This window comes from Pseudorasbora parva, chromosome 2, assembly GCF_024679245.1.
Source record: "Pseudorasbora parva isolate DD20220531a chromosome 2, ASM2467924v1, whole genome shotgun sequence".
Classification (NCBI taxonomy): domain Eukaryota; kingdom Metazoa; phylum Chordata; class Actinopteri; order Cypriniformes; family Gobionidae; genus Pseudorasbora; species Pseudorasbora parva.
In genome coordinates, this window is record NC_090173.1 from 19215637 (window position 1) to 19230220 (window position 14584).

General features: G+C 38.3%; 1 protein-coding gene across 4 annotated transcripts in view; it reads right to left on the reverse strand.

The window, feature by feature from the left end:
• arhgap17b (Rho GTPase activating protein 17b) overlaps positions 1-14584 on the reverse strand; it is a 48443-nt gene that overhangs the window by 15331 nt on the left and 18528 nt on the right. For 3 of the 4 annotated variants that reach the window (XM_067458379.1, XM_067458364.1, XM_067458372.1), the window contains exons 3-15: positions 14153-14257; positions 13971-14047; positions 11603-11714; positions 11443-11519; positions 8824-8941; positions 8670-8738; positions 7853-7934; positions 5667-5794; positions 4811-4922; positions 3095-3176; positions 1816-1896; positions 1612-1725; positions 1390-1481 (exon numbers count right to left, since the gene is read on the reverse strand). In XM_067458379.1, the coding sequence (XP_067314480.1) occupies positions 1390-1481; positions 1612-1725; positions 1816-1896; positions 3095-3176; positions 4811-4922; positions 5667-5794; positions 7853-7934; positions 8670-8738; positions 8824-8941; positions 11443-11519; positions 11603-11714; positions 13971-14047; positions 14153-14257 (1249 nt within the window). The remainder of the gene's footprint in view (positions 1-1389; positions 1482-1611; positions 1726-1815; positions 1897-3094; positions 3177-4810; positions 4923-5666; positions 5795-7852; positions 7935-8669; positions 8739-8823; positions 8942-11442; positions 11520-11602; positions 11715-13970; positions 14048-14152; positions 14258-14584) is intronic. The other variant, XM_067458366.1, reaches the window with a different exon arrangement.

Sequence of the window (14584 nt, forward strand, 5' to 3'; positions counted from 1 at the left end):
GTTTCAGAGGATCTGCATGATCGCAGCTGAGGAATAGGGTCTTATCTAGCTAAATTATTTTTTAAAAATAAATGTACTTTTTAACCTAAATTGCTCATCTTGTGCTGCTCTGCGACGTGACACTGATCGCGTAATCACGTCGGAAAGGTAATGTAGAAATAGGTGCCGCCCCAAGCGAACATAGGCGGCATGTTGAACTAATACTAACGTCCTTTACCAAAAAACACTCCAAAATTTCCAAATCATCCAACATCGTTTTTTTGTTGTTGCTAAAGGACGTTTGTATTAGTCTTCGCACCAGCTCTTCGTAAACACGGGGGCGGTACTTCTACATACATTTAGCATGGCCTTTCTGATGTGATTACGCAAGATGAGGAATTTAGGTTAAAAAGTATATTAATTTGAATATTTTCTTGAAAATGACGGATGGTTTCGCTAGATAAGACCTTATTCCTCAGCTGGGATGGTGACGATCCTCTGAAGCCTTTTGAAACTGCATTGATTCGGACCTTCAACATTTTGGTTGCCATGGAAGTACATTATGTGGAGAAAAATCCTAGAATGTTTTCCTAAAAAAACTTAATTTCTTTTAAGTTTTTAAGACAACTGAAGAAAGAAAGACATGGACATCTTGGATGTGATGGGGGTGAGTAAATTATCAGGACATTTTCATTTTGAAGTGAAATAATCCTTAAAAAGAGGACAAGCTCAGTTCCAAACCCTAGTGAGCTGCCTATTTAGGTTACATTTTTAGACATTTTAGGCATGTTTCCTTGTCTGGCTATTACCATACCAAGCTCAATTTAAGATTGAACATTGGTCTGGTGAGTCTGCTCTGTATTTTCTACTGCACAAGAGGCGTGATCAACGAGCTTTATTCAAATGACTGCAATTGGATAATCCTTCAACCAATCAGACCACAAGAGGCGTGATCAACGGGAAACGACCCATCGCTTCTCTATCCGTCATCGTGTTAAACCCACCAATAGCGCGCCAGGTGGATACGCCAGTCTGTGATTGGTTCCCGCAAAAGTGTAACAGAAGCAGTAGAAATGAATGTACGGCTTTCCAGACTGAGTTGCCTGGTGAAATCAAATCGCCGGCAGATCAGGCTGGGTTTATCCAGTCTACATGTTTCCAGGACAAAGGCGGAAATTAGCCAGGGAAAATATGCTGCCTTGTTTTGGCCCAATCGGAAGCAATATGAATCTAGACCAGCAGTTCTCAATCTGTCTGTCTTAATATTTGAAGGATCCCCAATACAGTTCTTTAGGCCCCTTTGGATCCTAGTGGGCCCTGACCCTTTGGTTGAAATCCACTGATCTAGACAGTAAACAGTGAGGAAGCTCACCAGGTTTGGAGTAGAGCTCCAGTCAATGGTAGTCTTACCTTCAGGAAAGAACCAGCTTGCATGGTTGATCATCAGTTCTATTATCGAAACGACATGAACGGAAGTAGTGGCTGCCATTTCAGCAAGGCTTCTAGGAGAAGAACAAAACTGTGACATATCAAACTGTTCCTCGGGAAGCATCAACAAGGACATTTGACACTTCTATAAACAATGCAGTTTGAGAAGCATTGTGTATAATGGGTAACGCAAGCGAATCTCACCCCTCTGTTTTGGCCCACAGCAAATTGGGGCCCAGTACGATGGCGATGTTGCTCGCAGTCATCTTGTTGATGTCGCTTTCCAGAGCAAGCTTGGCAAGAAACTTCACCAGGTATCTTCACAGACACAGATCAGCATGTTACGATCATAATAGTTTGTTAAAGGTCAGTTTGCTAAAAGTTAGTTTGATATAGTGACAAGCAGACCTAAAATTGTTTTTGTTGGGCTTTGGTAACATGTCACACACCACCCACAGCGCCTGAAGCCTCTTATCAGAGTCCGAAATACTGCAGATGAGAGAAAAACAAGAGGTATACATATGACACAAGAGCCTCAGTATCAGCTTTTGCTGTACCCACACAATTATTTAATTTCTATTCTAAAAATCACATACTGTTTAATCAGTATCATTAGCATGGGTGTCATTTTTCATCAACGTTTTAGAGTTAGAATTTAATTTCACTAGAACTGGGAGCATTCATTTGGACATATTTCAAGCCTGACACCCTTTAGAAATGTCAACCATTTGAAGCACTGAGACACTTCAGAGCAAATCCACTTTACAATCCAGATCAGAAACCCTATGAGTTGCAAAGCAGTCGTCTTCCACTTGAACACATGAGCTTATGACTACTAATGTCAGCTCTCTTGATGCCCCCATGAATCATCATGGTGAAATCTGCCTGAGGACTTGAGGACACCACACTTAGAATACTGGTGCATTCGAGGATGTAACCATATCAGGGGCATCACTAGGCCTATTTTAGTTGGGCTTTAGTTTCTTAAATTTCCTTATATGGTTTCCCCATCCACTGTAAAATCTGGTCTTTTTTCAAATCAAATTCCTTTCATCTAAATGTCATGAGACTGTGACTTTTCCTACTCTTGCTATACTTCATACTTCAGTGCAATAAAATGGCTAAAATTTGTTCAAAAAATTTTTTGTTCCAAAATTTAAATCCAAATGCAAAACGGAAACGGCCAATGAACCTCGTCCAAAGGTTGTCCTCTGCAACCATCTACTGGTTATAGTGGTAATTTCATGTTACTTTCATTTTTTAAAAGTGTTTTTTTTTCCCACCTGGTGACAGAAATCCTCAACTAAAGCATGGCACATTTTACATGTTATCTCCATTACTGAAAATGAGAAATTTAGATCTTTAAAATAAATTTTACTGCACAAATGTAGTAAAAAAAAAAAAAATACTGTTTATAATATTAAATGTGTCGGGGGAAAAAATATTTTACCCACATATCACCTGTCTAGACAATTATAGTAATATTATGTTTGTCTATATTCTTAATGAATATTATATAATACTAATATATATATATATATATATATATATATATATAGTTTTTTATTTTTATTTTTATTTTTTTATTTATTGGGGCAAACGATTACTCGTGATTAAATTACATCCAAAATAAATAACTAAATAAATATGAATTCTGAAGTCATGGACATTGGTGTATGTGCTTTACTTTGAGGCGTGAATCCACTCTTCATATAGCTGGTAGGACATCAGAGGTTCAGGCAGCTCCCTCAGGTAAGATTTGAGGGCTCCTACAGAATCATGAGACAAGAAACCCAACATCAAATGCATTTTCAAACCCTCCATCGTGTGTTTTAAAAATGCACTATGTAACTTTTCCGTCCGCTAGATGGCGCCTATTCAAAATAAAGGCGTAGTTTGATGACGCCAAGTTTGAGCTCAGAATCTTGGGACATGTGGTCTTCACCTCACAGCCGGTGGGAAAGAATAAAAAAAAAAAAAATGTGTTACATTTATATAGTGCTTTTCTAGGCACTCAAAGCGCTTTGCATAGAAGGGGGGAATCTCCTCAAACGCCACCAATGTGCAGCATCCACCTGGATGACGCGACGGCAGCCATATTGTGCAAGAACGCCCACCACACTCCAGCTGATTGGTGGAGAGGAGACCGAGTGATTAAACCAATCATTATATGGGGATTACTAGGAGGCCATGATGGACAGGGGCCAATGGGCAAATTTGGCCAGGATGCCGTGGTTACACCCCTACTCTTTTATCGATTTTTTATTGATTTTTATTAATGACCACAGAGAGTCAGGACTTCGGTTTAACGTCTCATTCAAAGGATGGTGCTCTTTGACAGTACAGTGTCCCCATCACTATACTGGGGTGTTAGGACCCACACAGACCACAAGGTGAGCACCCCCTGCTGGCCTCACTAACACCTCTACCAGCAGCTACTTGGTTTTCCCAGTTGGTCTCCCATCCAGGTACTGACCAGGCTCAGCCCTGCTTAGCTTCAGTGGGAAACCAGTCTTGGGCTACAGGGTGATAAGGCTGCTGGTTAGAATCGGGAAAGAATCGGGATAGGACTCTGGCAGAAATCATGATGATGGATGTGATTATTAACGTTACTGTAGTGTGAGCAGAGCAGGACCGAGTGTTGAGGAGCAGAGCAAGGCCGCTGGAGCGATTGATACACAAACACACGGCTCGCGAGCAGGGGGGACTTTTATTATGACGGGACACAGTCGCCGGCGCCATTTCCTCTTTTCTGTTCATGAGTATGAGGTAACGCAGCTCTGTTTATCATATCAGCACATTTAAGTGTGTTTAAAATGATGTTATGACGTTACTCTGTGCGTTCTCTCAGCGGCTGTTGTGACTCTTGTTCAGACTGCTAAGAGTAAAGCGCTTCTGCAGAATACCGAGAGTAACGCAGATATGACACAATTGACAGGAGACTCCCTCAGATGTCCCGGCTCCTTGGTTAAAATAGCAAATTTCTCACAATTTACAAATAGTTGGAAATATTTGGGATATTGTAAGAACTCAAACGAATAATATATATAACATTGGCCTAGTGGTTTTTGGATATTTTACTGCAAAAATACTACATAGTGCACCTTTAACATGACTAGTAACGTGTAAAAAGAGTTAAAAAATACTGCTCTAGTTGTGGTTCTCTTAACACTGCTGAAGAGATATGAAAACGTTCGAGGTTTCAAGATTGCTCAGTGCCAATATCCTGTTTTTGTAATCAAGAATGCAACCAAGTGTGGTTTAAAATAAATTAAAGTCTCACTTTCATTTTGGGAAGTTCTTCTAAATACATAAATTACTTGTTAGCCAAGAACTCTGCCTGTAGTTAGCTGCAAACAAACGGAGACCCTCTACAGTTTCATTGATTAAAACCAGCACGTACCAGCCACAGCGTGAGGGTCAGAGTAAAACTCCTCCAGTTGGGAAGTGGAACAGTCCAGCGCCGCCTTTAACTTCTTCAGTTTAGAGGCTCCGGCAGCGATACGGAACAAACCCTGGCACGAAAGGAAATTTTGTAAACAAACAAGACCTTTGCAACGTGCAGTAAAATATAAACTGATTTGCTTGTGTATGACTGAAAACGACTGTTTTTGTATGTGTCATTGATGGTTTCACAGGGAAACTATTGTCTCCTTTCACAGCTATTATTAGTCTGGGTTCAGCCAAAAAGCAGAAGTTAACCAGAAGACGTCTGTAACACTGATATAGTGCCACAGAGTTGCTCTTAGAAATGTTTGCGGTCATCCAGAACTCATCTGTAGCTCAACCTTGCGATAATAATGACCGAACATGCTTTTGAGATTGTTTTCGAAATCTGTATATAGTTGATAAATTAAAAAGTGTGAGATTTACTTTAGCAAAACACCCTAGATAGTATGTCTGTCTATCTTTCTATTAGGGGTGTAATTAAATTAATCCAAATATTGAGAAGGTCCGGCTTGCTAATTCAGCACACATAAGAATACAGACTAATTTTAAAGGCTTGATATTTATAAATGCATAAAATGTCAACTTGCAAACCTCCATCATGTGCATTCTGACAACGGTACAACTTTATTACTTGAATGTCATACTGCTTCTGTATAAAGAGCTTTGATTGAGCACGCATTGAGTGAAGATTGAGCGCTCCTCTGCTATTGTGTATGCAGTAAGAATGTGCATCAACTTCAGGATGACAACCGTCGTGTCGTGTCATCTGTCGGTTGTCGTGTGTGGTGTGACAGCGTCAGACACTGCACCTCTTCCTGCATGCCGGTCTCCAGCAGCATCATGACGCAGGCCTCTATGGGCAGAGCGATCTCTCTGCTAGTGCGCTTCAGATGCTCCTCCAGAGCTGTGCCAAACGCTGGCTTCTCCGTCCATTTATCTAGGCCAGATGAGAGACAGAGTGAGAATGATTTGAGTTATGGCAGGATACATTTAAGAATCATCACTAGGTGTGTGTGTGTGTGTGTGTGTGTGTGTAACAAGGATTCTGTTAGACAGGATGATTTGCAGTGTGAAACAGGATACATTACAGTGCTGGCCAAAAGGAAGCTTTGAAAGAGAAAGAATGATTCACAGCTTGATGACTAGCCTTTCATGTTTGAGTGTGTCTCATAAACCCAGTCAAGGACATGTCTGGGTCATATTTCAGACCAAAATAAAATAATCTATGGATCTATGTATACATGTACAGTCAAAACTAAAATTATTCAGACGCCGGATAAATTTTTTTTACTGGTATGTGTAGGACACTATAGTTCATTTATGTAAGTGAGGATAGCAAAATAAAGTAAACTGTGATATTATACCAAAAATTCTTCATACAGTGACTACCAGTAAAATTGATAAAAAATGTACCAAATTATTCAGACACTTTGACCTGACCATGTTTGGTTGAAGTGTTTTTTCTTTAATTGCTAATGTGCACCACAGACTGAACAAAAAATGAAGCATTGCTCGCTCATTGGTTGATCTGAATTGGTATTATCTCATTGTGTACTTAAATTGAACAGCTGACAGTTGATTGTAATCCATTACATACCTTTCTGTCAAAGTTACCGGACATTATGACATGACAACCGTTCATTATCTATCTATCTATCCGTCCGTCCGTCCGTCCGTCTGTCTGTCTACCTATCCATTCATCCATCCATCCGTCCGTCCGTCCGTCCGTCTGTCTCTGTCTGTCTTTCTACCTATCCATCCATCCATCCATCCATCCATCCATCCATCCATCCATCCGTCAGTCTGTCTATCCATTTATCCATCCATCCATCAATCTGTTGGTCTGTCCATCCATCCATCGGTCAGTCTGTCTGTCTATCCATTTATCCATCAGTCAGTCTGTTGGTCCATCCATCCATCCATCCATCCATCCATCCATCCATCCATCCATCCGTCTGTCTATCCATTTATCCATCCATCGTCAGTATGTTGGTCCATCCATCCATCCATCCATCCATCCATCCTTCAGTCTGTCTGTCTATCCATTTATCCATCCATCGTCAGTCTGTTGGTCCATCCATCCATCCATCCATCCTTCAGTCTGTCTGTCTATCCATTTATCCATCCATCCGTCAGTCTGTTGGTCTATCCATCCATCCATCCATCCATCAGTCTCTCTGTCTATCCATTTATTCATCCATTCGTCAGTCTGTTGGTCTATCCATCCATCCATCCATCCATCCATCCATCCATCCATCCATCCATCCATCCATCCATCCATCCATCCATCCATCCGTCTGTCTATCCATTTATTCATCCACCTGTCAGTCTGTTGGTCTATCCATCCATCCATCCATCCATCCATCCATCCATCCATCCATCCATCCATCCATCCATCCATCCATCCATCCATCCATCCATCCATCGAATCCATCCATCCATCATAATTATTTTTCTAAATTAAATTACAGTATTCCAATATAATGTACTACCAGTTCCAGTACTTTATGCAGACTTTTCATATTTTTCATTATGAGAATATGAAAGTATACTGTAATGAAAATAATCATTTTAAAAATAATAATAAAGGACAATAAAAAAAAAAACAAGTAAAATGTCAAAAAAAAAGTTTCATTTTCATGAAAATAAAGTGTGATGTTAATACTTTTTTAGCTCACTACTTTGTGAGATTCGTTCTTCTAGTTTGTAAATTGTGACAATTTGAATATTATAGAAATCAAATAAATGCTCCGTCTCGGTTTCAGCAAGCTCTGTGTTTAATTTTTATTACAGGTTTAATTCAGTGTTTAAGGTTTGTTTTACGAAGATGATATCTTACGGGTTTGTAATGATGGTTATACTGAGGGTGAGTAATGAATGTTGGGTGGACTAACCCTTTAATAAGGCCATGATTTCATGAGTGTTGTGAGTGATTCAAAAGAAACGTTTCTCCAGAAAATGCTCTGTCTATGAAGTGAAGAGTAAATAATCAGACCTTGCTGTGACTGTATGGTGGGCAGGACGCTCTCGATGGACGCCAAGGCTCTTCTGTGATATTCAGCTTGAGCTTCCAACAACTGTCAAGACAAACACAAGCCTCACTTTTCTATTTTTGTTTAAGAGAAGTTTGATGCTAAATGATCTTTGATCTACTAACGGGCTGTATACTGTAATTATATTGTGTAAAACAACAGTTAAATTATGCCAGTAGAAAGCATGTCTAACCAGTGGAGTTATAGTAAGAAGATGAACAGCACCAAAGTCCCTTTAAGGAGAGTCATTTCACTCTGCGGCCATCTTTGTAACGCCTCTCGGGCAGCTATTTCAGGCATGCAAGTGCCGCTCCTCTCTCTTTGAATGGGAAAACATTAAATTCTCCAAAACTGTTCGCCAAACTTACAATTAAATTTCATATATGAAATCACCAATGAAATTTCACAACAGCCGTCTTATAATTTTTGTTTCTAATGGTCAGATCATTAGAAAAATTGCCTTTTTCAGGCTGGACCGGCAAACTAACCAGAGTTTCTAAAAGCAGCTGCAGCGACCCAAAGACTACCAATTGATGATTGGCTGTTATATTTAAAAGGCGGGACTTATTCCGCCATACTGCACGTTGCTCTTTCTCCCATTCATAGTAATATTAGTGCACTGGCTTTGTTTATCAACGGTCTTAAATACCACTGAACTTTGACCAGTCTCTTACTGACATATTTGCATGTTTAATTCATTATTCCAGTATAAATCGACTTTTATCAGACATTTTGTCTTGTGTGGTTCAAGCTCCCATAAAGCTCATAGAAATGACTTACCAACACATAATAGCGCGCATACTCTCCTTCCTTGGAGGAAAAGTTGTACATTTCTGCTGCTAATTGATCCTAAAAGACAAAACCAGATCAGACTAGGTTCAGTGTGTGCTTCGGTCACCTAGAAACCTCAATAAAATCTGACTCGTATCCATACCTTGCATATTTCCATTTTGTTCTGAGCTTCATCCATCTCTTCTTTAAGAGTGTCAACTTTGGCAGCCATTGCTTGAGCATTTGCAGCTGACGGATACGCCTTTGTGGCCTGGTGATACCTGTATTACAGGAGTTTGAAGGGTTTTCTCGATTATTCCAAGCAAATTGCATTGCAAATGTCATCAAATGTCTCCAAGCACTGGAAGATGGTCAGCAGACGCTGGTATGGGAGGTATAGTGTCATGCATTTACACTACCATTCAAAAGTTTGGAGTAAGTGAGATTTATTATGTTATTTAAAGAAGTCTTCTGCTCACCATGGCTGCATTTTTTTTTAAATACTGCATTTAAACTACAGTAAAAACAGTAATATTGTGAAATATTATTACAATTTAAAATACATTTTGTTATTTAAATATATTTGGAAATGTAATTTATTTCTGTGATCAAAGCTGTATTTTCAGCATCATTACTGCAGTCTTCAGGGTCACACGATCCTTCAGTAATCATTATGATATGAGGATTTGATGATAATAATTTACTATAGTGGAGTGGATACATTTTCCCATAGGGATTTTAAAATAGTCTTTGTTAAAGCGTTATAAGGCATAAACCAAGACAATCATCTACAAGGTGATTCAAACCACTACAAACTTTAGTGGTTTGAAAAGTATTTGAAAATCTCACAAAAAGACAAAGGTAGAAGACTGTGTACTTAATAGCTTTAGTGAGGGAAAAAACTACAAATCCCACGCACACAGCATAATCAAATTACAAACGAAAGACAAATAAGAAACTAATCATTTACAAATGTATGTGTATAATATATATATATATATATATATATATATATATATATATATATATAAAATAATATTACTATAATTGTCTAGACAGGTGATATGTGGGTATAATATTTTTTCCCCCAACACATGTAATATTATAAACACTATTTTTTTTTTTTACTACATTTGTGTAGTAAAATTAATTTTAAAGATCTAAATTTCTCATTTTCAGTAATGGCGATAACATGTAAAATGTGCCATGCTTTAGTCAAGGATTTCTGTCACCAGGTGGAAAAAAAAAACACTTTAAAAAAATGAAAGTAATTATATATATATATATATATATATATATATATATATATATATATATATATATATATATAAATATAATATATATATATATATATATATATATATATATATATATATATATATAAAAACAACATATTTTAGGTTTGCTGCAAAATATGCATATATATATTCAAATATTTCAGCATTTTGAGTGAATGGAGATCAAGCCGATTACATCATTTGTGATGCTTCATGGGAGTGGGAGGAGCTAACAGGATCTGTTGGCGTGTTTCGACTCTGATTAGTTTCATTTTCTGTACAGCATCATGATTAGTTTCATTTTCTGTACAGCATCATGATTAGTTTCATTGTCTGTACAGCATCATGGGTAATGTAGTTTTAACAAGGAATTCCACTGTTAAACATGATTCTTTTAAACAATACGCTGAAATTATGTGGGTTGACAGCTTCAGCAGAAGAAAATACCATTGATTAACAACCTCGTAGCTCACAGTTAGTCTGTCTATAAAGGTTTATAAGCTAGCGTTCAGAATCAGTCAAAGTTTTTACTTCCGGAACCCAACTGATGCCCTCTATAATCAACATCAATGCTTAATATTCTTAAAGGGTTAGTTCACCCAAAAATGAAAAATATGTAATTAATTCCTCACCCTCATGTCCCGTAACACCTTCGTTCATCTTCAGAACACAGATGAAGATATTTTTGTTGAAAGCTGACGGCTGAGAAAGGCTTCAGAAAGGCCTCCATTGGCATTCAGTACATTCCCACTGACCCACTCACAAGACCCATAAAGGCACTAAAGACGACATTACAAAGTCCATCTCACTACAGTGGCTGTACAATAATTTTACCAAGTGACGAGAACTGTTTTTGTGTGCAAAAAAATCAAAATAATGACTTTATCCGCCAAGTTATTGTCTTCTGTGTAGGTCTCTGACGTGAACTCAGGCGATAGCGGCGCTCCTCCTCTTCCGGGTCATGTATTCGACCGGTGGAGCTCCGTGATATACTCGCGCATGCGTCGAGGTCACGTCAATAACTTAGTGGATAAAGTCGTTATTTAGATTTTTGTGCGCACAATAACTAATTCTTGTCACATTGTAACATTGTTGTACAGCCACTGTAGTGAGATGGACTTTGTAATGTCGTCTTTAGTGCCTTTATGGGTCTTGTGAGTGGGTCAGTGGGAATGTACTGAACGCCAATGGAGGCCTTTCTGAAGCCTTTCTCAGCCGTCAGCTTTCAACAAAAATATCTTCATTTGTGTTCTGAAGACGAACGAAAGTGGTGCGGGTGTCCAACGACATGAGGGTGAGTAATTAATGAAATAATTTTTATTTTTGGGTGAACTTACCCTTTAATATAATCTTATTATTATTAATATCAATGCTTAATAGTATTTTTGCTTTGATGAATCACTGTCATTTTGATCAATTTAATGCATACTTGCTGAATAAAAGTATTAATGACCCCACCCCAAAACAAAAATGACTGAACCCAAAACAGTAGTATATATACACACCTGGCTTTCGCAGAATCAAAATCCAACACAAGCTTGGCTAAATGTTTCCTCTGCTTCAAGATGTTAGGAATATCCACCTTCAAGCACAAAAAAAAAAAAGATATAACCTGCATTGCATGTTTTAAAAGCAGGTTATGTGCAGGTATTTGGTGTTACGTACCTCTGCTAGCTGGTTGAGAGGGTCTAGGATATCTCTCTCCAGCTGGACTTCATGTTGGCTCTGCTCAAAGGCCAGTTTGTTTTCAGCTTCTCCACAGACTTCCATCATCTTCCTGTAGAGACAAAAACGCTCATCATCGTGTGCCCAGAGGCCTGTCGCATGAAGCTAGCTGAACAAATTCTGAGTTTCAGAGTAGGTTTAGAGTTGTCAAATCCAGATAAACCCAACCTGGTTTAGATGAAGTTCAACGGTATCTCATAGCTCGGTATAAACTTTCACTGTCAACTCAGGTTTAATCCAGAGTTAGTGATTAACTCTGAAGAGCGTGCACCTGAAAGTGTGACACGTGCAACCAAACAGCCAATCACAGGGGCCGTTTGATTCACTTCTCTTCTGAAGATTGAGAAATCGTTCTGAAAATGATTATGAAATGAAATGCGTCCGCAAGGCAGGAATAAACACTGCTCCTGCAGCGACAGTTTGAGAAGGCAGATGAAAGAATATCTGACTATATCAATGAATGATGTGAATCAAAAAAATATGCCTAATAATTATAGGTTCAAAGAGCTCAAATGTCTACTTGTCAATTAATATAATCATTACATGAGTATATTATATTAATTCAAAGTATTTATAATTCTTATAATATAAATGTAATAAATAATTAGCACCAAAATAAGTTTTCACTATAAACTGTTTTAATTTGAAACGAGATATACAGGGGGTGTGGCTTTACTGCATCTTTACTTGCAGCTGATTGGTCCAGTTTGGGTTTGCGATCTCAAACCCAGAATAAAACCGGCTCCAGAGCAGGTTAGCTGTATAATATGAGTTACCATGGTGATGAACACTTAAAAAAAAAAAAAAAACACCTTCATGAGCCCGAAAAACCAGAGTTTGCTCAAACTAATCTCCAACTTACTTGGGCACACAGCAACTGAAACCAGCTTTGTGCAACAGGCCAGTGGTCACTTCCATTATTCTTGGATTAACAGATGCTAAATAATAGGGCTGGGCAATTTTGGATTTTAAATTGCAATCAAATGAAGACACTTAATTTACATCAAAACACTGCATTTTTACTTTTTGTCAAATAAGGTGCTGTACAACATTTTACAACAAATTGAAAAACATGCATGAAAAAATATCTTGATTGTAACGCATTATTCAAAAAACAATACTCTTGCTTTTAGTACTATATACCAATCATTATCATCATCAAGCAGCATGCGGTCACATTCTCCATCATGAACAATAATAATGTATCATTTTACATCAGTCTATTATGCATTTCACTGGAATAACAAATGTCGTTTGATTATCATGATGTATTTTCACAAGAATCATAAATAAACCGCCTGTCAGAGAAAACAGATGACTCAGGGATGTTTGGTCACATTAAATGTTCTGTCATTATGAGTATGAACCCCAGCGGCGTGTTGCACGAAGCTGGTTTCAGTTGCTGCCCAGGTAAGTTGGAGATTAGTTTGAGCAAACTCTGGTTTTTCGGGCTCATGAAGGTGGGTTGGTTTTTTTCAGTGTTTTTCACCGTGGTCACTTACACTACACTGCTAACCTGCTCTGGAGCCGTTAGAGAACGCAAACTCAAACTGGACCAATCAGCAAGTAAAGGCGCAGTAAAGCCACACCCCCTGTATCTCTCTTTCCAAATTTGCTGTTTATAGTGAAAAAAACCGTTTGCTCATCAAAATTGCTCATCCTTTGCCGCTAATTTATTATATTTTTATTATACGAATAACTTTTAATTAATATAATATATTCATATAATTATCATATTAATTGACAAGTAGCCAAATAGTAATATAAATATAAAACATGCATTCATAATTATTTTAAACAACGTGTATTCATTTGAGCTCTTCGTGAACCTATAATTATTAGGCATATTCTTTGATTCACATCATGCATTGATATAGTCAGATATTCTTTCAGCTGCCTTCTCGTCTTTCGTTTATTCCTGCTTTGTAAACGCATTTAATTTCAAAATCATTTTCAGAATGATTTCTCAATCTTCAGAAGTGAAGTGAGTCAAACGGACACTGTGATTTGCCGCACACGTCACACTTTCAGGTGCACGTGCTTCAGAGTTAATCACTAACTCTGGATTAAACCTGAGTTGACAGAGAACATTTATACCGAGCTATGAGAAACGGTTGAACTTGATCTAAACCAGGTTGGGTTCATCTGGATTTGTCAACTCTAAACCTACTCTGAAAGTCAGCTAGCTTCATGCAACAGGCCTCAGGTCATGCGGACCAGGTTATGGGATGCAACAGGCCTCAGGTCATGCGGACCAGGTTATGGGATGGTTTCATCTGTCAAAGAGCCAAAGAGTTCATAAACTCACCCCACGAGAGACTCTTCTCCGAGCTGATTTCCGCCATCCAGCATGGATTGTGCAAGGGCCGTGAGAGGAAGCTTTTTCTAAGAGAACATTTTTTTTTATGATAATAATAATAATATTATAATAATAATTCAGAAATGTGTACTATGGAGGTATTTGAAAACGTAAAAGCAGCCGTTACTTACATGCCTCTTGTCCGCATCTGTGCCCACGCTACCCTGCAGACACATGGACATCTTCTTGTGCGCATTATGAGAGACCAATCGCATATTTTCCAGGCGCCGCTCAATCTGTATTAACGCACACATTTGATTCACATTTAAAATTCATTGGAACTTCAGGGATTCCCAGTTCCATCATCAGAAGTTCCATTCCACAGTGTTCCATTAGAATGGTTACATGCACACCTGTTCTGCATTTCCTGCATTTTCCTGCTTAGCCACAGTCTTTGTCTTGTACACAAACACCCTTCAGTTTCCTGTTCTTATACATGTGCAAAAAGCCTGTTCAGTGATTTCATCTGGACTGCGATTCAACAAAGCATCATTACTCCAGTCTTCAGTGTCACATGATCATTCAGAAATCATAATAATATGATGATTTGATGATGATTTTTT